Here is a 21,906-nt window from a genome sequence, read left to right as displayed (position 1 = left end):
TGAATTTAGAACAAGAATAAGATGAAACTTCACATCCAATATGACTCAGAAATTTTACTCTATTTCTAACACACACATACAGCTTGATGAGTAGGTACAGATCCCTGTCAGAGTTTTACATTTCCAGTCATCAAGCTCTTTTCCTCCTGATTCTTCATAAGATGCTGAGCAGCTATGATCCATATTTTCTCCTTTGTGCAGTGAGATACCAGAATTTACTCTTTCAGCCTACCCAGGTTTTGGTACTTGGTTCTCTGTGTCCAAACACTTGCCTTCATCTTGCTCAGCCTTTAGTAATCACTATTAGACACTCTTGTTGAGCTTTTTCAGCATCTATATAAAAGAATATGCAGCATTTTTCTTTCTTTCTCTGCCCTCTCTGGTTACATGAACAAACTTAGGATTATTAAATAATTTAAAGGTCATTGTTTTAAAGTAGGTCCTGTTCTGGACTGAGACTGAAATTCAGTTACAGCCACCCACATGAAATTTGACCTCCACAAAGTGAAGCCAAGCTTTTTGTTGGAACTCCTAAGAGACCAAGAAAAATGGGAGATAGGAGTCAAAAGTGCCAAACGGACAGCTTCAATCACTATGGAAAACAAGAGTTACCTTAATCCTCTGCATCTTGTAATGTATAATCCTTTAAAAATGACCTGAGGAATCCGTGTTAACAAAGCCATTATTAGTTCCTGTTGTTTTGCCCCAGTCTTACAAGGAAAGTAATTTTTAAATCATCAGTCACCTGGTTCTTCTGTTTATACTTGTTCTGCCTTTCTATACCAATGAAATCAACTTTTTTATTGATTAGTTGTTATTTTGTTTCTTAGTTGTTTTTATTTCTGGTTGTTTCCTTTCTTTTTTTAGCTAAATCCTCATTACATAGCCTCAGGTTGGTATTAAATTCTTTATTCTTTTTCTGAAAGCTAAGTATAAAGCTTGGAGCATGAATTCTATGTTATACAGTGAAATAGTACTTGACACTAGAAGTGTAAATAAGGTCAAAATATATATCTTTCAAATAAGTTGCTGCCATTTTGTTCTCCAATAAATTATATTCATTGAATCATAGAGTAAATAAGGACCAAATCAATGGACATCTTTTTCATTAATTAACTTGTTACTTAGATTTGAAATAATGGATTTCTAGAACCTCACACTCCAAATAAACAAGCTGTAGCCATGGCCAAGGAAGAAGACTTCCAGAATAAATTCAGACTTTAGTCTATAAACTCACATAAAGAAAGCTGAAATTCTGAAGTGATTCTACAAGTTCTTAAATAAGTTTGCAGTGGGTTAAACATTTGAGGAGAGTGTTCTGGGTTGAAAGATGTCCTGTCTAAAATCCATGCCGAGGGTCAGTGAGATGGATCAGGGGCTAGAGCCGCTTGGTGTCAAGTCTGTTGATCAGAAGTCAGTCCCTGGATAGTGCATATTAGAAAAAGAAACTGATTTCTCAATGTTGTCCTCTGCCCTCCACATGCATGTATGTAAACAATATGAAAAGTCGTGTGGACAAAAATGTTACTTTAAAGAACAATCAAGTTAAGATTTCCCTAATCTACCATGACTTTGTATCTATATGAAAAGAGGAAACCAGGAGACAGATTTACAGGAGATACAATGAGAATTGCACAGGAAGACAGCCATATACCAGCCAAGAATAGAGATTTATAACAGGTCCTTCCTCATGGCTGCAAAGGAATTATCCCAGACAGCAATCTGATGCTGGGTTTCCAGCCTCCATTGTTACAAGGCAATAAACTTCTGTGTTAGTCTTCCTTGTGTGTGAAACATTCTTAGAGAAGAACTGTCCTGTTATTAAATTTTGGAATTGTTGAATTGGAAATAAATCTAGAGGACTCAGAGAGAGAGAGAAAGAGCACTATACACAGTATGAGAGTTGGATCTTCAGGTAATATGCAGGTGAATAAATTTCTCACTGATGAAATTTGCTTAAAGGGCAGTAATGTGATAAAAATAAAATTAAATCCATTTGTGATTTTCTATATGATATGACTATAAAATAAATTAGAGTTATGAAATGGAAGATCATGTTAGAAATATTGCTTGATAGGAAAATGCTTGGCTAGCTTATACAAGGCCTTGGATTCAATTCCCGGGATAAAACAAAGAAGGAAGAAAGTTCAATTTGAAGAAGAGGGTTATTTTATTTTGTACAATTCAAAAGTCATAAATATTCTACTTTCACTGAAATTATTGGAGTAGATATGATTTCATTTTTAATGCACTATCAAATTCACTAGCACAAAATTTGATAGCAGATTTTGTCACATTCATTTTGGAAATTTCTTTCTCTCTTCCTACAGGTCTATAAGCTTTGAAGGGTCTCTCCAATCCTCTGAACTCAGATTGTGTAAGAAACTTGCTTCTCCTGTCTACTCTTGTCCCAGATTCTGTCATAAGTCATAGCCCTCAATGACAGGAGATCCTTTCTCCTATCCATCTCCTCCCTAGTGCCATGACATACTCAGGGGAGGGGCTGTCTTCCTTTTTTCTTTCTAAACAAATTTAATTATTTGTATTACATCCCAGTGGCAGTTTCCCCTCTCTCCTTTCCTCCCAGTCCTTCCCTTTTCCCTCCCTCAAATTCAGTTCCTTTTCTGTTTAGGAAAAGTTAGGTTAGGGAGCTTTCCTAACACCTGAAGTTATATAACTTTAAATTCTCCTCAGTGACAAAATATCTGAGAAAAGTAACTCCAAGAGGTGAAGATTCACTTGGTGCTCACATTTTAAAGGGCTTCAGTGCACTTGATCTTGCCTGAGCCATGCTGAGGTGGAACACTATGCTAAAAGGGCACGAGGAAATAAAGGTGCTGACCTAATGGTCCCAGGAAACAGACAGAGAGACAGGGAGAAATTGGAAAAAGGTATAGCCTTCAAAACATAGCTCAATTACTACTTCCCAAAGCTAGGTATCAACTAAAGTTTCCATAATGCTCCAAAATAGCACCACCTGCTGGGGTCAAAGGCTTATAATACATGGGTCTAGGACATTTTTTATACAAAACTTAAAATTCTACCTCTGATCCCCAAGGCACATGTCTGTCTCAAAAGGCAAGATTAATTTAGTTTATCTCGAGGAGTTTTCAAAGTCTCCACATTGCAACATTGCTTTAAAGTTTAAAACCAAAATCTCTTGCAACTGAAGGTGTACTCTCCACAGTGAACTCCAGTAAAAAGAAAAAAAAAAAAAAAAAAATGGAAGAGAAAGAAGCCAAGGTATAGAGTGAATGTTTCTGTTCTAAAATTGAAAAGAGAGGTCATGGAGTATTGAGAGGAAGGATGGACCCAAGTAAGACCAAAACTCAACAGGGAAAGCATTAATGAACAGAGTTCTTGGAGACATGGATGTACAGACCAAAAGTTTCAGGACATTGGAAGTTGAAGCAGCAAAATTGGGATTTTGAGAATAACCTGGGCTATATAGTGAGGCTCCCCACTTTGTCCCTCCCCCTCAAGGGGTCTGTAATTGTATATCCTGTGTTCAGGACAAGTAGCATTATAATTCAAAACTCCAAGAGTGTGGGTGGTGTTGTCCCTATGGATATTGCCGCCTGCAAACTGTACTATACTTGGTTTCTGTCTCAGCTGGATCCAAAACAGCCTTACTTGGTAAATATTCAACTCTTTCTATTCTAACTTCCTGGGGTCTCTATTGTGTTTTAATCTTCAAACACTGCCTTGTCAAAGACTCCCCAGAGAGATTCTGGCTCTCTTACACACTGTCTGGCCTCCTAGGTTTTCCTTTAAAGTCTGGATGGAAGCTTACTAAACCCTGTAACTCCTACTTTTTACATGCCCGCAAAACCAGTGCTTCAAGGATGGTACCAAAGTCAGCCCCCAGCTCAAGCAGTAGCTGGCCTTTGAACCCCCACACCCACATCATTTAAACCATGGCTACAATTATTTCACAGTACTTGGGCTGATCCTGAGTAAATACTTCTCTAGGGTATCCAGTGTGAGCAGTGTTCTTTCAAGGTACATCTTCTAAATGCTCACTTGGAGTGCCTGCACTACAATCTGTTCCTTTAATTGGATGAAAGTTTAGAGATTTAAATAAGAGACAAGATAGTGGGCCATTCATTCAATAGGAATGCTGGAATGCCAAATGTTGTTTATTGAGGGGAAGGAATGGGTTTATATACAGACTCAGAGCACAGTGGGAAATAATCCAGAGTCAAGAGTGCAAGTTTTCAGGTTTAGTTCCTCCCCAGCAGATGTGTATTAGCAAAACAGGAAGAGTACCAATAACAACCCTGGGGCAAAAAACCAGGAAGAGTACCAATAACAACTCTGGGGGCAAGATGTTCTTGCCAACAGCTTCAGGTTTGCTCAAGGTGCCTCAGGGGTCCATACAGGGCCCTACAAGTCCCCCTTTCTTTTAAAATAAAATAACACCTGTCCTAGGCAGCAGAGGACATGAGCATAATTTCTTAACTGTCATGGGAGAGGTCCCCCAGACCTATAACCTTCCTGTCTTAGGTTGGATATTTGCTCCCTTCTGCCTTACCTGTTTTTGTTATCTATAAGTTCAGCCATACTTGGGCAGAGGTTTTTTTCTTGAGCTAAAGACACTATAATCTGTCTTGTTTGAAAGTTTGTCTGGACCTTTCTAATGCTGCAGTGGTATAGGCAGATCAGGCAGATAGCACCAAGGGTCAGAGCTATGAGCCCCAGTGGGAGCGAGCTTGCCCATTCTTTAATCTGCCCACAAATTGAAGTCCTTGTAAAAGGACTCCTACACTGGTGGGTGGCACTCTGGTTTCAATGACACAGATATGTGTCAAAGAACGAGAACATGAAGCCATATGAGCCTCCTACAATAAATCCAATTGTTCATATAGGAGGCTAGTTCATACATAGATTTAGTTTTAAAATGCCAACTTGTACTAGATTATCGAGTGTGTTATGGGTAGCTAAGGCTTCAGCCACTTCACCTGACAGTTGATACACTATGCCTGCAGTATTTAGAGACTGAGAGAAGGCTATCCTTGAAACTGTTGCTGCAGTGGTGGAGGCAGCAATGGCAATAACAATTGCAGCAGTGATCCCGAAATCTCCTTTCCTCTATGCCACACAAGTTGGTCATCTGTAGAGGTCTCTGGCATAGGTACTACCCCAGGTACGCAGACCACAACAGTTGTTACTTCATACATCCATCAGCTAACCAATCGGCAGACCTGTTGAGAACAATTGAGACTTCCTCCAAAATTAGTAGCATTAGTTACAACAAAAATGAGGGGAGCCAGAACAAATGTGCCTAAAATAAAGGTGAAATTCTTATCCTTTGAACTGAAGTGTAATTTTATAGCTGCTTTACATAAACTTTAATTAGTGGTCAGGAAAAAGGGGTCACACAGGGCTACTCGGACCCACAGGCATCAGAATGGGTGGATTCTTGAAGGTCCACCTATTGGACCTTCTTGCTGGCTGCTACAATTGCGGCTTTTCTCCATATGGCAAACCACACTCTCAGGCAGCCAAATGGGGTTATCCATACCTTGTGGGAAGACACAAACCAACCCTCAGGCCCATAAGCAGTGACAGCCTCTTTTTTATTTCATTTTATTTTTTTTTATTATTTTATTTTATATAACAAAGTCCAATTAAATGAAAACAAACATTTATACACAATATTTGGGAATTTGGAAGTTGTTCTTTCCAAACTACTTCCTGCTGGTAAGGGGTGCTGTCATGGGGGATTCGAAGAAGATTCAGAAATCCTGGCTGTAGTCTATAAGGCTGCTTTGTCCAGCTGTTTTGAATGTAGGATCACCTTGTACTCTGTTTCAGGCGGTCTGGCGTGATCAAACCACATTAGTCTGGAAGGAATCCACATCTTTTCATTTTCTGTGGAAACAAAAATAGAAATCCTTTTCCCCAGTAACTTGTCCTTGAACTTAAATTTTGGAGTCAAAGCATTTTTTTATTAAATTTAATTTATTATTTTACATGTCGATCCCAGTTCCCTCTCCCTCCCTCCCTCCATCCCTCCCTCCATCCTTCCCTCCCTTTTACCCTCTCTGCCCTCTCACATGCACTCTAACCACCCTCCCCTCCCATCCCCTCACCCCAATTCCATATGTAGGGGAATGCCATCCAGTTAGGGTCATGTAGATCTGACAGGTCATGTGAAGTAGGGACTAGGGCTTCTCTCCTGTCTCTAGATTAAGGCAGTTATCCCTCCATGGGGGATATGTTTGCAAAGTCCTTTTGTGCACCAGGGATACATCCTGGCTCCACTGTCTTAGACTGCTCAGTCCTTCTGGCTGAGACCCATATTCAGGGGGGCCTGAGTCAGCAGTGACAGCCTCTTTAAGTTGTTTTATATCCTTGAAATTTAATGGGCTATGCTCCCTAATCCTGTTACTCTGAGGATCCACTGTCTCCATCACAGGAAAAGCTTGCCTTTCCTTTCTAATGCTTCTACCTTCGTTTTTAAATCTTTGACCTCCTCCTCTATCCCTCCTGGCACAAAGGCCCTATTAAAGGGATCACAAGAAAAGGGATTGTGCTGCAGCAGACGGCATTTGTGCTCATCAGCTGCAACAATTCTTAATTTTAATTGTTCAATTTCTGCTTCCAACGTATCTTCTTCATCAGTTATGGTAGAATTATCATCTCCTAGTTGAGATCCCTCTTGTTCCCTGATAGATTTGACAGATTGTTAATCCTGTACTTCCTCAAAAGTCCTATTCATTTCTGCCATTTGTTCCTTTATTGTTGCTCAGGAGCGCATCTTTAACTAGACGCCAAAGGGAAAAGATGGCAATAGGGAAATTGTCAGGTCCCTCTTCTTTATAAGCCTTTTGGAGATCTCTTTTTACCTCTTCCCAGTTGGGGATGTTTAAGCCTCCAGAGTATATAAATCAGGGACTATGTTTCTCTAATATGGCAATGAAATCTTCAACTGTCTTATTTTTAATCCCAGTGCCCTGTCTTTTCAATAGAGCACGAATTGCCCCCTGACAATTTCCTTAGAGTTATTGGCACTCATTCTTCAATACACCCTCATTCACTTACTTTGATGGCTGACCTCCGAGGGCAATCTCGTAGGTGATCCTTTCTTCCCCTTCTTGGTGGCACCTCCACTTGTAGCACCCATGTGACAATCTGTTTCACTAATTGGGTGAAAGCATAGAGATTGAAATAAGAGACAAGACAGTGGGTCATTAGTTCAGCAGGAATGCCAAATGCCCAATGCCTAATGTTGTTTATTGAGGGAAAGGAGCGGGCTTATAAACTGACTCACAGCACAGTGGAAAACAACCCAGGGTTAAGAGTGTAAGTTTTCAGGCTTGGGTCATCCCTAGCAGATGTGTGTTAGCAAAACAGGAAGAGTAACAATAACAACCCTGGGGCAAGAAAACAGGAAGAGTACCAATAACAACTATGGGCAGCAAGATGTTCCAGCTAACAGCTTCAGGCTTGCTCAAGGTGCCTCAAGGTTCCATGCAGGGCCCTACACTCACTCTTTGGCCACAGTGTCCTTTGTGGAGGCCTCAGGTCATTCCAGTCCATTTTAAGTGCCTTTGCTATAATGATGCCAACCTCTCTAACATTTTAATGTGTCTCTATCTTTTCTATGCTCTTCTGTGGGAAAATTCTAAGCTTCATTAACATTTTCTCCAGTTGTTCTGCTTTGTGTTCATAATTCTCAATGTACATTAATTAAAAGCATCCAGCAATATCCATACTAAATCCAGAATGCCAAATTGTTCCCACTAACTCACCACCAAGATTTGGCTTAAATATCTAAGTAACATTAACACCCATTTTGTTGTATCAGGTTCAAAAGATGCTACAAGGAGGTCCACTAGTTAATAAAAGACAATTTAATACTTTATTGCCACTATTGTTATTTTTACTTATTTGTTTGTTTATCTGTATCTCTTGCCAGGAGTGGTGATGTATGCCTTTAATCCCAGCATTCTGGAGGGAGGGGCATGCAGATGTCTGTGAGTTCAAGACCAGTATGGTCTACAGAGAAAGTTCCAGGTCAGCAAGAGATACACAGAGAAGCCCTGTCTCAAAACAACAGACAAAATTATCTCTCACATTTCTAGAGATCCAAGGTCAAGTTGTTGGGAAATCTGATGTCTGTCAAGGCCCCGTTCCTTCACAGATGATACCTCATCGGGTGTTCCTATGATGGAAGGGAATGGATGTTTTTGAGAGCAAAGCCCTTCTGATCTCACAATGCCCCAAAGCTTTTCATTTCCTAATACTATCAGTCTACAAAGTAGGATTTCAACATAGGAGTTTTGAGGAGATCCAAACATACAGAAGACAGCTTACTTTGAATTTTCTACATATTTCTACATATCACTTCACATTTCTCACAGTAGTTTACCTGTCTCCCTGCGTCATTTCTTTATGATAAAATATATTTGACAAATCATAATCATTAAAAAACATGGAGTAATTCACTTGCTGAGGAAAACCACCCCACTAGCAAACAATGTTTCCACACATGCTCCCATGCAGACACACTATCTCATGCCCCTGTAAATAGCCACCCTAAAATCTCAGGTGATACTGCAAAGGTTTAGTTAGTTGGTTAGGAATAAATAAGTTATTGGCTGCATTTCAGCAGTTCCCACAGTCCCCATGGCAAAAGACAACAGGCTTGTTTCTTGAAGAGATACTCTGTTTATTAGGCTCTTGAGGATTCAGCCACAGCTCTTCTCAGCAGTTCCAATGATAGAGGAAAGTAGATTCTGGATGACCTCACTTTGCTGATTAAAGAATCCAGCTTAGAAATGACATGGGCCATTCCTGCTCACAGTTGATTTAACCTGGATCTGTCTTGTTTGCCCTCCCTACTCAGTCACAAGAGAGTAGCAAGTTCTGTTGTCATCACATGTGCCCAGAAGACAGGAGAATGCAAAGCATTTGGCAAAGAACTGCAATGATCTCCTTACTAAGAACCCATGTATCCTTATGTTGAAGCTATGACTTAAATCTTGGGGATGACCATGCCTTGCTGTTACCCCTAAGATAGATAAAAGTGAGCATCCATCCTGTTGGGCCACTTCCTTTGACTCACAGTCATGCAATACACTGCAATGCAGAGACTGAAAAATGAATGTGAGAGTATTGGTAACTTAATTATGAATTCAATAAAGTTCTTTAATGTTGGTCTTTGTATTTCTTTGCTCCTGGGGATTGAACCCAGTAGCCATTATTATTAATATATTCTTTTCTCGACAGTCTTAAACACAGGAACTATTTATTTATTTGCTTCAGTCAAGCTAAGACCTAAGTTGGAAAACACAGCATAGTTCTGATATAACTGAAGGAAAAAAATCATGTAGAAAACAATCTTTACTTCATATGTTTGTACTACTTTTATGTATATAAAAACACATAAGATACATAATTCCAATAGCATTATGATGTTTAATTTCTAAATATCTCTGTGATGCCCATTAATTCAGCATGTGCTTTGCCCAAATTCTGTTAAGCTAACACAATTAGCTAGGCCATCACATTTCTTGTAGAAAATGGTTCTTAAATCTTCCTAAAGCCTTTGGCCATTTATGATTGGAAGTGGCTGCTAATTTAGATTTCTTCCTGTAGCACAATAACTGTGAGCGATCTCCGTGTCACGTCTGTGGGTTTAAGTTATGTCTTAGTGTAAAATACAAAAGGTTAATTACTGTTCAGAACCTGACACGTCTGTGGGAGTAACTGCAAGTTATTTATCATCCTTCCTCTAGTTAATTATGTTAATTGTGGTGGATTTACAATGTCAAGTGCAAGAATGTTAATTAATTTAATAAGCACATTTTCTTGTACTTTCTGTTTCAGTTGATCCATCTTTAGTGAATAAGGATGAAAATGCCATCTATTTATTGGGAAATTCCCTTGGCCTTCAACCAAAGATGGTTAAGACATACCTGGAAGAAGAGCTAGATAAGTGGGCCAAAATGTAAGTACCACATTTAAAAGTGCAATTCTATATCTGACACAGAACTTTGAAAATTACAAAAGGTTTTTGGTTAGGGCCAGTTATGCCCTAGCATTTTAGGTACTGAAGAAAACCTAATTGGCCGTAATTAGCGATACTATACTATTCTGAGGAAATAATTTAGGGTCAGAATAAAGTTAAACTGCAAATTTGTGATGGAGGAAATTAAAGCAACATATTTAAATATTTAATTCCTTTTCCTACATCTAAGTCAATGTAATCACTTTATTTCACATACTCAATGACCAACAAAGAAGCTAATTTATGATGTTGAGTGTTTTATGGCTAATTCATGATTAGTTATTAAGTATATCAAAATATGAAATTCAGGCTTGTTAACATTGGGCCAGGACACAGGTCATCATGGATGTACTGAATATCTTCTGATCTTAGCATTTTAAAGCTCCTACAATTTTCCCTTGTGTAGACAGTTAAAACCTATTTCCAGGCTTGGTATATATGAATTCTGACAAGCATCCATTTTCCCTACTGTGCTCTTGTATACTTGTCATCTTCTAATGATTAACCCTTCATCTTTCCACCCTTCTTGAGCCCTCATCTTCTGGAAAAAAAAATCTCAGCCATTTGTTACCTCTCCCACATGTCTCTACATTAATAACACATCTCTTTAAACATTTAAAACTTTTTTATTAACACCCAACAGTTGTACATATTGGTGAGTATATCAGTGTGATGCTTTTATATGTATTTATAATATATACCAATCAACTCAAGGTAATTGAGGTTCCCATCCACTTTTCACAGTTTATTGTGAATTATGATCCCATCAGTTTTATAAAACACTAGAACTTATTAGTTCTGTCTAACTGAATTCAAATACTAACCCTCTACAATTTCCTCTTGAGTATACTGCTTAGAGACATCTATTTTCATTACTTTCCTGTTCTTAGGAAAATAATCTGGTTTTATATATTTTCTTTGTATCTACAGTAATTACTTATAAAACTGAAATGAGATCTATTTGTAAAGTATTTGATTTTTTTGTCTTATTGCTGAATTGTAAACACTTAAGTATTTAGTATTTTAAAACAGCCCAAGATGTTTTTTTTTAACTGTTTTCACTGATCATTTGAACCCCCCCACAAAAAAAAAAAGATCATTATGGAAATGATTCCCACCCCAGGGCCAGAAGACCACATTTCAGAAAGATGAAGCCACATTAAATACGAATTCTAGGGCAGGCCATTTGGCACCCTATAAAATCTCCTATTTCCTGTCCATTCCTCCTTCTTTGTGCTTTGTCATACTGGAAGCAGTTTAGTTCTTACCACCTAAGTGAGGACAGCTACCATGACGCTCAGGAAACACTGCAAAGTCCTTACTTTTCGTGGTTAAAAGTGAGAGCTCTCAGATTAATGCAAGAATGATAGAAAGCTTATATAATTTATTAAGCATGTTATAATTTCATCTGCCCGAGAACTTTTATGTGCAAGTTTCAAAATACACATCACCACATTTGAAAGCATTTTGGACTAGCAGGTTTTAGTATTTAATGAATAAGGGTCACAGTTAATAAAAATGGTTGATATTCATGTTCGTCCTTAATGTTTGAGAGCAGTGTTAAATTGGATGATTTTGCACTTTTGAAAGTGTCTTTCCCCATTGAATACTCAGGCAGCCAGGCTTTGCATTTTTATGCTCTAGGTATTTAAAAGATGCATCCCTGCTGCTCCATTCACTCCACATCACACCTCAAACCACCCAGGGACTGGCTGATGATTGTTGGGATGTTCGAATTATGTTTCAGGAAAGTGCCTGTCTCTCATAGCATCGTCTATTGTGGCATTTCACTTTCATATTTTACTTTGTGAATGTAGACAAAGCCAGAGCCTTAGTTAAATCCTTCTAGTGCTCATTAAACAAATGACTCACAGAGGAGTGCACGTTAAGGCTGAAAGCAATGGAAACTGAATTAAAGGCCTCTCCTGGGTAAAAAAGAGATCCACCCACTTTTGCTTTGATTGCTTTACTTCCTCTTTCCCTCAGCCCTGGAGACCTAGTCAACTTTGTGGCCCTCCTTGCTCTTAAATAGCAGCAGAGTTTCAGATGTGCAGGGGTACTTCTGTTCCTTCCTCTCTTGCCTCCACAATCTTTGATTCAAAATACAGTCTTTATTTGTTTTTTTTTTTTTTTGCTCCCAAAATATTTGAGTTGAAACCCCACTCCTAGCCTTTTCCATGTGAGAGTCTGTAGGAAAGAATTTTTTCTTATCAACTCAGTTCCACATAATGAGAGGACCTGCAAACTTTCTGACAGCTGAGAGATTATTGAGGGAAAGCAGGTTGGTACAAGCTGACCGGAATGTTTTCTTAATGGCCTAGTTGGCTGAAGAGCTGAGCATGAGGGACAGCTGTAGTGATTCATGGGAAACACAGGAGGCTCTGTGGGATCTTTTACAACTATGGTGATGCTAGTGGTGTACTGAGCTGGAGCCTCCAGGAAGGACACTAGGAAAGTGACTTTGACCCTCTGAGTTTGGGTCTGTGCAGCTCTATGTAAGGAGCTTTTTACTTAAGTTCAGACTGTATTTTTTTGTTGTTGTTGTTGTTTTGTTTGTTTTTGCTTTGTTTTTAAACTTGTTCTGTGTGCACATTTTTCATTTAAACAACTGTAGCACAGTGCTGAGGTATGCTGTCAGACTTTTCACTTCCCTTTCAGACTACTGTTCTGCTTTCCTCCTTGTGCCATTTGTCTTTACATGTGGGACTTCCCAGTATTGTGGTAAGCATTAACAGATGCAATATGACTCTCTGTATCCTCCAGACCCATTTTTGCTGTAGGGCTGATACCCAAGCTAGGCCTGTGACTCTTTCATTGGACCAATAGAAGATTCTCAATCAAAGAAAGCTACAAGCTACATTATTTTTTCCTTTAAAAAATTATAATATAAAGAAAAAAAAACTTTCATGGCGGTATTTTCACACAAAATTTAGTTTAATTGGTTCTCCTTCCTCTACTTAGCTTCCCTGGCCTCCTGCTCCTGGGATGTTGCCATTCCATTTACAATAGTTCCCTTGCACCTTTCATATCATATGTATTCTGTTCCTCTAGTCCTGTACCCCACACATGTTATCAACTATACAGTCCCTTTCCTAGTTTCATGACCTATAGTCACATTCATATTCATATATGCTCTCATGTGATACAGTACAAATACTTCTCTTTCTGAGTCTGAGTTGTTGCATGTACTATAATGACTTTAAGATTCCTCACTTTCATATAAAATTCAAAATCTCATGTACCACATTTTCATTAACTCTATCTCTTGATAGAATTCTAGCATGCTTCCTTTTCTACAGCACAGCATTGCACATGGATAGACAAGTATCTCTAAACATGCTACAGAGTCCTTTTGAGTAGTGCACAAATGGTATCGAGATGGTAAGCAATGTATATCTTTGATTTTGGTGGAAGCTTTCTCACTCACCTCAAGTGGGCTTTGACTTGGAAGTAAGAGCATCAGAAACTCGTGGTCACACAAAACGTGTTCTGAGTCAGTGGATCACAGATTTAAAAAGTGAATTTCACAAAGCACAGAGGGTGAGTTTTAGATACATTTTGATTGTAAGGAGTTTAGGAAAAGAAGGGTTAACATCCAACACAGCAGGAGAATGACAGCCAGCATGTCATTCAGCTGCTCCTCTGGGGGCTTTGAAGGGATGTAACTAGAAAGTCCTACAGAGTCTCATAGAGAAAAGGCCAGAAGGCAGCTAAGAGAGGGTGCTCTGCTCAGTGAATCCCACAGGCCTCCTCTAAATTTCAGTGAATTGATATTCATGAATAACTTTCAGGTAGGACTGCTCATTTAGGGAAGGAGAGAGAAGGAGAAACCAGACCAGGAACCAGAACTCCTTTGGGGTTTCTGACCTCTAGTTAGGACAAGACCAAAGGACAGGAATAAGAACTCTTTGCTTTCAGCTTTCCCTAAAACCACCGTCCCAGTTTCCATCTCCCATTCTTTTAGGTAAAACTGATTTGTGGTAGCATCACTTTTAGTTTTCTTGAGAAACCTCCATATTGGTTTCCACAGTGGCTGTTCCCTTTCCTACTTATGAGCAGGAAATAAGGGTACCTTTCCCCTACTTTGCCAACATTGATTGCCATGTTTTCTTTATGATGATCATTCTAACTGGATGAGAAGAAATCCCAATGTATTTTTATTTGCATTTCCCTGATGGATGAGTAAGTGAAACAGTATTTAAAATGTTTGTGGGCTCTTGGTGTTTCTTCTTCAGAACTATCCAGTCCATTATCCTATTTATTGATTAGCAGATTTGGGTAGGTTTATTTTGGAGGTTTTCAATTTTTTCAGTTCCTCATGTATTCTAGATATTAGCATTGTATCTAAAGTACAACTGGTAAATATGTCTTTTAGCTTTCATTTCACTCACTGTCCTGAGGGCTGATAGTTTCTTCTGCTATGAAAGCTTCAAATTTACTAAATGGTCTAATATGAATTAAAGTTTATTGTCTTGGTAAATACAATATTAAAAAGCACAGTCTTAATAGTAGCATTAAAAGTATCAATATACTTTGACAAAATGAGACATCACTAAGAGCTATGGATATCAAGGCAGGAATTGTCATATTCTTTTACTCCAGTGCAGAAATCTTGTCTATCTGTCTACAGCTTAACCTACTTCTAATGGTAACTGATCTTATACTTTATGACCACCATGTGTGACTAGTGACTTTCACTAAAGTGAAAGATCAAAACCCTTAGAGATTTTTAGCATAGAGCTTTACAAAAGTTCTAAAATAACAAAATACCAGAGACTGGAAATCTTATAAAGAACAGAAATGTATTTTCTCACAATTCTGCAAAATTAAGGTATGAGAAGGCTTGTTGACTTCTGAAGGCTACTCTTTGCTTCCCAACTGCTGTTTCTTCCCACATCACTGGTAATGGATGGTCCATGCACCTTAATTACTATTTAAAAGCTCAGAGTCCTATTCAAACCTCTATTACATGGCTTAAATCACTGTTTAAATCAGCAGTTCTTAACTTGTGCCTTGAGACTGTTGATGGATTGTCTGTCCAGCCCAAATAACCACACACAGAGATTTATATTAATTATAAACTGTGTGGCCAATGGCTCAGGCTTCCTATTGGCTAGCTCTCACTTAATTATTAACCCATATCTATTAATCTAAGTAATTCCACATGATTTTCATCTTACCAAGATGTCCAGTCCAATTTCTTCCTCAGAAGCTACATGGTGTCTCTCTCATGACTCACTCTCTACCTTTTTTTTCCCAGAATTCTACTAGTCTGGTAGCTGCATCTATACTTCCTACCTGGCTCTGACAAATCAGTGTTTTAGTACACCAATAAAAAAAGCATGTATTCAGAGTATACAGAAGGACGTTCCCCACCATGAGACCCCCTTCAGGAGTAAAACAATCCTTTTATAGGGGTCACCTAAGATCATAGAAACACATGGATATTTACATTATGATTCAAAAACAATGGCAAAATTACAGTGATGAGGTAGCAACAGAAATAATTTTATGGTTGGAGGTCATCACAACAGGAGGATCTGTATTAAAGGGTCACAGCATTAGGAAGTTTGAGAACCAGTAATATAAGTGCTGTTCTTAATACAAATACACTGATGAATTACATTAGCTTATGACTTCTGAAGAAATATGTCTAGGCTCTAGTTGCACACAAAGTACTTCTTCTATAATTTCTACATATTTGTGAAAAAATTGCATTCCCCCAAGTTTAATGAGAGCTTTGACCTCTTATAAAACAATCCTTAGTATTGTCATTTTGCAATTTGATTTTTATTTATGAAATTTTTGAAGTTGTTCTGAACAGTTTCAATTATACTTATTTAATATATTTGTCCTGTCAAATGAAATTATTTAAGCAATTCTATTATTTTGAAATAGAAAAGTTGTAGCATAAATAGATTCATTTGCTATGTAATAATTATTAACAAAAAGTTTTGACAGTCCTCAACATTGTATCACAATCCTAGTATCCTACCACTCAGGATGTTGAAGCAGAAGAATTTGGGTATTTGAGTACAACCTTAGATATAGAGCAAGATACTGTCTCAAAAGAATGAAGAAAAATATCTTATAATAAATAGAAATAGTAATATTCTTCAACCCCATAGTGTGTGAGAAAGGATAGGCTATCAGCTTACAATGTTTTATACTGAATATTTCCTAATGATCTGTGTGGTGGTCTAAAAGAAAATGTCCTACCCCCACCCCAGGAAGTGGTGTTCTCAGGAGGTATGAACTTGTTGAGGAAGTGTGTCACTGTAGGGGCAGGCTTTGAGGTCTCTCCTGCTCAAGCTTCCCTCAGTGTAACATAACAGGCAATCAACTTCCTGTTGCCTGGAATATGTAGGAATAAACCCCTCCAGCAGCTTATCTGCCTGCATACAGCCATGCTCCCTGTCATAATGATAATGGACTGAACCTCTGAAACTGTAAGCCAGCCTTCTCAATTAAATATTTTCCTTGTAAGAGTTGCCATGGTCATGGTGTCCCTTCACAGCAGTAGAAGAAACACTAACTAAGAGAGTCTGCATTATTTAAAAGAGTAACCTGTTAATAACCATAGTGGTAAACTTCAGTTAAAAAGACAAAAAACAATCTATCTAAGACTATATTGTACATTGAGAAACATACATTATATACCAAAGACAGAACCTAGAATCATGGTATTTAAGTTATCTACATTCTCAAATCTTCTAGATAGATGTCTTCTGTTTTTCATAGGTGTAATGCATGCTATGGTATGCCTTCATAGGGCATTTTGTAAAAGGTTGACAGGTTAGGTAATGTTAGTTAAAGAAGAAATGTCCCATTGATTTATACTTCAGGAACATTCCAACTGCCTGACAGAAGAATTTACGTGGCAATATGTTTATGGACAGTGCAATGATGGAGTAGAGTGGAGAATTTTTCATCTGACAATACCTATAATAGCTTTTATTTAATTATGAATGACTTCCTTTAAATAAAAAGGGACACATGCATAAGAAAACACAGATTTAAGAGCATCATTGTCATCTAGTCACAAATTGGTTCATGGAAAAAATTGTGCTTCATTAAGAAAGGCTGTAGAAATTTATTTACTTATAGAGAAAGCTTTCTAAATAGGGCCACTTCTCATTTCGTAGGATGGGTAAAATATGGTTCTATTTTAAAGAGAATCCTAGTTTCTATTAACTTCTTAATTAGATGTTATATCCTGACATCTAATTTCATGAGCAAATATTGCTCATAGCCATCTCATAAGACACCCCACTCCTGGCAATGATTAATATTGTGATAATGGCTTAGCTCTTCATATTTCTTACTCAACATTTGTAAAAGATTGCAGCTGTATTAGGCTTATTTTCAGCCACTTTGAATGAAAACAATCTAGCAACTTTCTTAACTCTAACACATATGTTTATAACTGCACTTTAATTGACATCAATTCTTCCTAATGACAGACCACTTTACTTAGGGTTTATTTGGATAAAATGTTCTAAATACATTTCACTACCCCAGGCTAGTGGGCTGACAAAATGAGAAAGGAGCCTTAGTGTGTAATATTTTAAAGAGAGGGAGATGCCAAAAGCCTTGCAGGGAGAAACATATCCCTAAAGATTATTACCATGGTGTCTACCAGGGTGAGAAGTAGGTGGCATAATATTCTGAGATATAAATTCTCTGAGGCAGAACATAGAATTTTACTACCTAGATCTAATAAGATATATTATGCTATCAGCAAAGGCCAGGGAGCTCTATGTGATTAAAATAAAAAAGGATCCAAGTATCTGCCTTTAACTACCATTTAATGATAATGATTTTTGTCTTTAACATTTATATTGGGAGTCTAGAGAGGCAAGCTGCAGGCTATCTAATAATAATATGAATAATAATAACTAGCAATTGAATTGCCCTTTTCTTCCTCCTAGTTCTTAGCAGCCTATGTTTATTCACACAGAAAGTCCTCCTCTTTCATCTCAGTTTATATGGTAATGGAAATATTAGCCTAAAATTTCCTGTTATGTACCACACGTTGATTAAGGCAGTTTAGCATTAGATTTACATTAGAAGAGATGAGTCAGCAAGGGAATATTGTGCATCCATCTCTTTTATATGCTATCTCATTTCCTTGTTCTGCCAACCCTTTAAAGAACATACTGTCACTCTTTTACTTATCTTTACAGACATGGAAAATTAGCTCCTGGAAGCTTCTTGTAAATGAGGTTTCCCTCCAGTAGAGACCTAAAGTTGACTCATACCATATGACAAAGTGCCAGCTATCAAACATTCGGAATGAATTTTTTTGTTTGCTTGTTTATTTTTGTTTTTGTAGCATGGCATCACATGTGATGGCATCCCAGCTCACCACAGGAAGATGAAAGAATTTCAATGGGTGGACATAAACCTTGATTTCCCTTACATACAAAGCATGTACAGTAGCCTTATTTCATAGTTCACAAGGTATCAAACTAAGACCAATCCATTTCAGAGTTATAGAATACATGAACATCCAACAGCACTTTAGATGCTCCTCCACATATTTTGATTTAATTCCCTCCACATTTTAATGTGTATTATTCTTCCACATTTGATGGAGATTTCTTAATACTGAAGGACTCCTTTGTATTTTCTTATTTGCCTCCAAGAAAACCTGGTAAGAAATTCACTGAAGTAATAAAATTGATCTGGAATATGAAAGGTCAATATGTGGAAAAGATAGGTGAAAATGTAGTGATGATTATGACCGTTATTAAATTGTTATTTGCATAAAATACTATCACAAGTGTAGTTATTTTGTGTATTTTTATTTCATTAATAGACTTTGGCCTCCCAAAATAAAAAAGCATGTGTATTTTTGTACCGCTGCTATTGTATATAAGTATATTAAGAGGAGTTCTCCAATAGTCTTGAAAATTTCAAACTAAAGAGAAAAATATCTATTTAGGCTGGGAATGTTTTAAAAAAATGAGATAGTACATGGATAATCATCCATCCATAACAGTAAAGAAAAAAGCAACAAAAGAATGATGAATCTTAAATATACAGTACTAGGTATCACTTCTTGATTTTGAAAAAGTTATACTTTAATATTATTGCCCAAACATCAAAGGTGTGTGTATTTGTTACTTGTCACTGGCTGAGAAGAATCAACCTTTAGAGGGAAAGATTTATTATGACACATGGTTTGATACAGAACCTGTGACAATAATTGCAACTTTCAGCTCCTGTGACAGAAACATGAGACTGTTGGCTCACATCTGGGCAGATTAGGAAGCAAAGCAGATCTGGTCTACAAACCTCAGGTTTACCCTTCACTTACCCACTACCTCCAGCTAGGTCCTACCTACTGAAGATCCTATTACTTCCTAAAACAGGGCCACCTACTTAGAAAGACATGTTCTGGTACATGAGTCTGTGGAATACGTTACATCTAGACTAAAACAGCACACATAGAAGTATTTTACCTGCTAATATTTGAAAACAAAATCACACACCACCACCACAACTAAGAAATGTTTATGTCCCATTTCAATTTCAGGGGAGCCTATGGTCATGATGTAGGGAAACGTCCTTGGATTATAGGGGATTTGAGTATTGTAGGCCTTATGAAGGACATTGTAGGTAAGTACAAAACACGGTGAATATTTTTCTGAAAGAATTGTGAAGATATAATTTAGTTTGAAAAATAAGTGAGAGATCTTATTGACTAATATTCTGATTTTCTAAGTTAATCCATAAAAGTAAAAAGAAAATATGCCTTTATTATTACTATCCAAGATTTTATGAGGAATATAATATCAACATACAAAATATAGAAATAAATATCTGTTATTTCAGCTCTTTCAATTATCCATTTGTTTACTTAATTCTTACTTTATAGTAGTTCCTAACTCAAAATATTTTTGTGGTTCATTAAGTTATACCCAGGGATTTTAGGTATCAGTTTGTTTTTAATACTGTCTTCATCTTTAACCAGGCTGTCTCAGAACTCTTTCCTTATTCTCTGGTGTGGTGGGATTATAGGCATTTTAGCTTCTTATATACTTTGAAACCATTATTTATCACCCTCTATAAGGAAAAACATTTTATAATTTATAATCACACAATTAAAAACTGTGTGAATACTATACAATATGACTACATAATAAACATTACTTTGCATTAATATGTTTATTATAAAGCACTAAATGGATCATTTCAATTTAGTCCTTGGTGATCTATTTAAATTAATACTGAGCTTGGTGCAGAAACCAAGGAGGACCTGTGGAGATCCTGAGTTGGCATACAAAGTTGCATAGTGTGATCCCATACTAAACTGACTTTCTGTGTCTGTCTTTCTCTTTTTCTGTCTCTCTCCCTCACTCCTTCCCCTCTCTCTATGTATATGTGTGTGCATATATGAGTAGATGCGCCTGCAGAGGATAGAAAAGGCCTTTGAGTCCCCTAGAGCTGGAGTTCAAGACAACTGTGAGACATCCAACATGGGTACTGGAATGCATCTTAGGTATTTTTTAATGTCCTTAATTATGGACCCATTCATTTATCCCTGAAACTTTAGCTATAATATGACTGGAGCTATTTTGTGGCATAATGAGTTTCTTCAATTAAATTTTGTATCCTATCAGAATTTATGACCTTTTAGATAGTAAATTAACTTTTTATTTCATTGGCTTGAATATTTAACATTGACTAAAATTTTATGTGAAGTTCAGAGTTATGCAATACTTTTCCTATTTTGTATGCTATCAGAAAATATTTGATGTACTTTAGGAAATTTACAATGATCAAATGGTTTTGAAAATTTTACACCCTTATCAAAAAATATAAAACTGTCTTTACTTTTGTCTTGTTTGACTCTGGACAAGTAACTAGATGATTGAATCAGCATGGATGACAAGTGGAACTAAAGTGGAGAAGTAAGATTCAAATGCAGAAAGGCTATGACAACCCATTAAAATGTAAGATTTAGAATATCTACTCAAAAAATAATTTATGATCCTTTGTTAAAGATCCCAAACTGAAGTGAGGGAGAAAAAAGAGTTCCTGGTTCTGTCCTTCCATAACACAAAAATTAATATACATATGACCACAAGGAACCCCAGAACTTTCACTTTGACTCATGCTACCATGGAAACGAAGTTTCCAGTTGACCAAGTTCCAAGCATATAGAAATACATTTCGAAGATGGGGGTTTCTTTCCTGCCTGGTCCCACAGCTGCTTTGCCCCAAATAAACACAAAGACTTATATAAAGTATAAAATGTTTGGCCGATGGCTCAGGCTGCTTATTGGCTAGTTCTGTCTTAATTATTAACCCTTCTCTCTGCCTTCCTCTCCCCAGCCTTCTCCTGGTCTGGTAGCCTGCCTATATTCCTGCCTGGCTACTGGCCATTCAATGTTTTATTCATGAACCAATAGGAGAAACATATATACAGAGGGACATCCCCCATCAATGTTTTATCTGAGTCATCACTCAGAAATTATTTAAGGAACTGGATAATATATATATATAATAAACTCTAAATGAACAAAATAGAAAGCCAAAATAAATGATTTCCATGCTATTTAGAGAATCTGTTAGCAGGGACAGTTGCTAATTGCATTGAATAAATAAATAAAAACAAATATATACACATTAAGCCAATTTTTTCCTTCTAATGGAAAAACACATTACAGTCCATTCATTACCCTGGCAATTATCTTTCAAAGGTTTGGAAATTACTAATCCATCAAATAGGGGAATGTGTATGAAGATAGGAATAAAAGAAAGATCTTTTGAAAGACTGTATACACTGTATCCAAATGATCAACTCCTCTTACCCCTGGGTGGGCTCCAGCCTCCTCCTATTATCAGACTTCCACGAAAGTCCAGAGGGTTGGAACACA

General features: G+C 37.3%; 1 protein-coding gene across 1 annotated transcript in view; it reads left to right on the top strand.

Annotated features, from left to right (window-relative positions):
• Positions 1-21,906, top strand: part of Kynu (kynureninase) — a 136,762-nt gene that overhangs the window by 21,102 nt on the left and 93,754 nt on the right. Inside the window, exons 3-4 of the mRNA XM_051184741.1 lie at positions 9,838-9,958; positions 19,560-19,642. Coding sequence (XP_051040698.1) covers positions 9,838-9,958; positions 19,560-19,642 — 204 coding nt within the window. The remainder of the gene's footprint in view (positions 1-9,837; positions 9,959-19,559; positions 19,643-21,906) is intronic.

Source organism: Phodopus roborovskii, unplaced genomic scaffold (genome assembly GCF_943737965.1).
Source record: "Phodopus roborovskii unplaced genomic scaffold, PHOROB, whole genome shotgun sequence".
In the NCBI taxonomy this organism is placed as follows: domain Eukaryota; kingdom Metazoa; phylum Chordata; class Mammalia; order Rodentia; family Cricetidae; genus Phodopus; species Phodopus roborovskii.
This window is presented reverse-complemented; position numbering and strand designations above follow the sequence as displayed.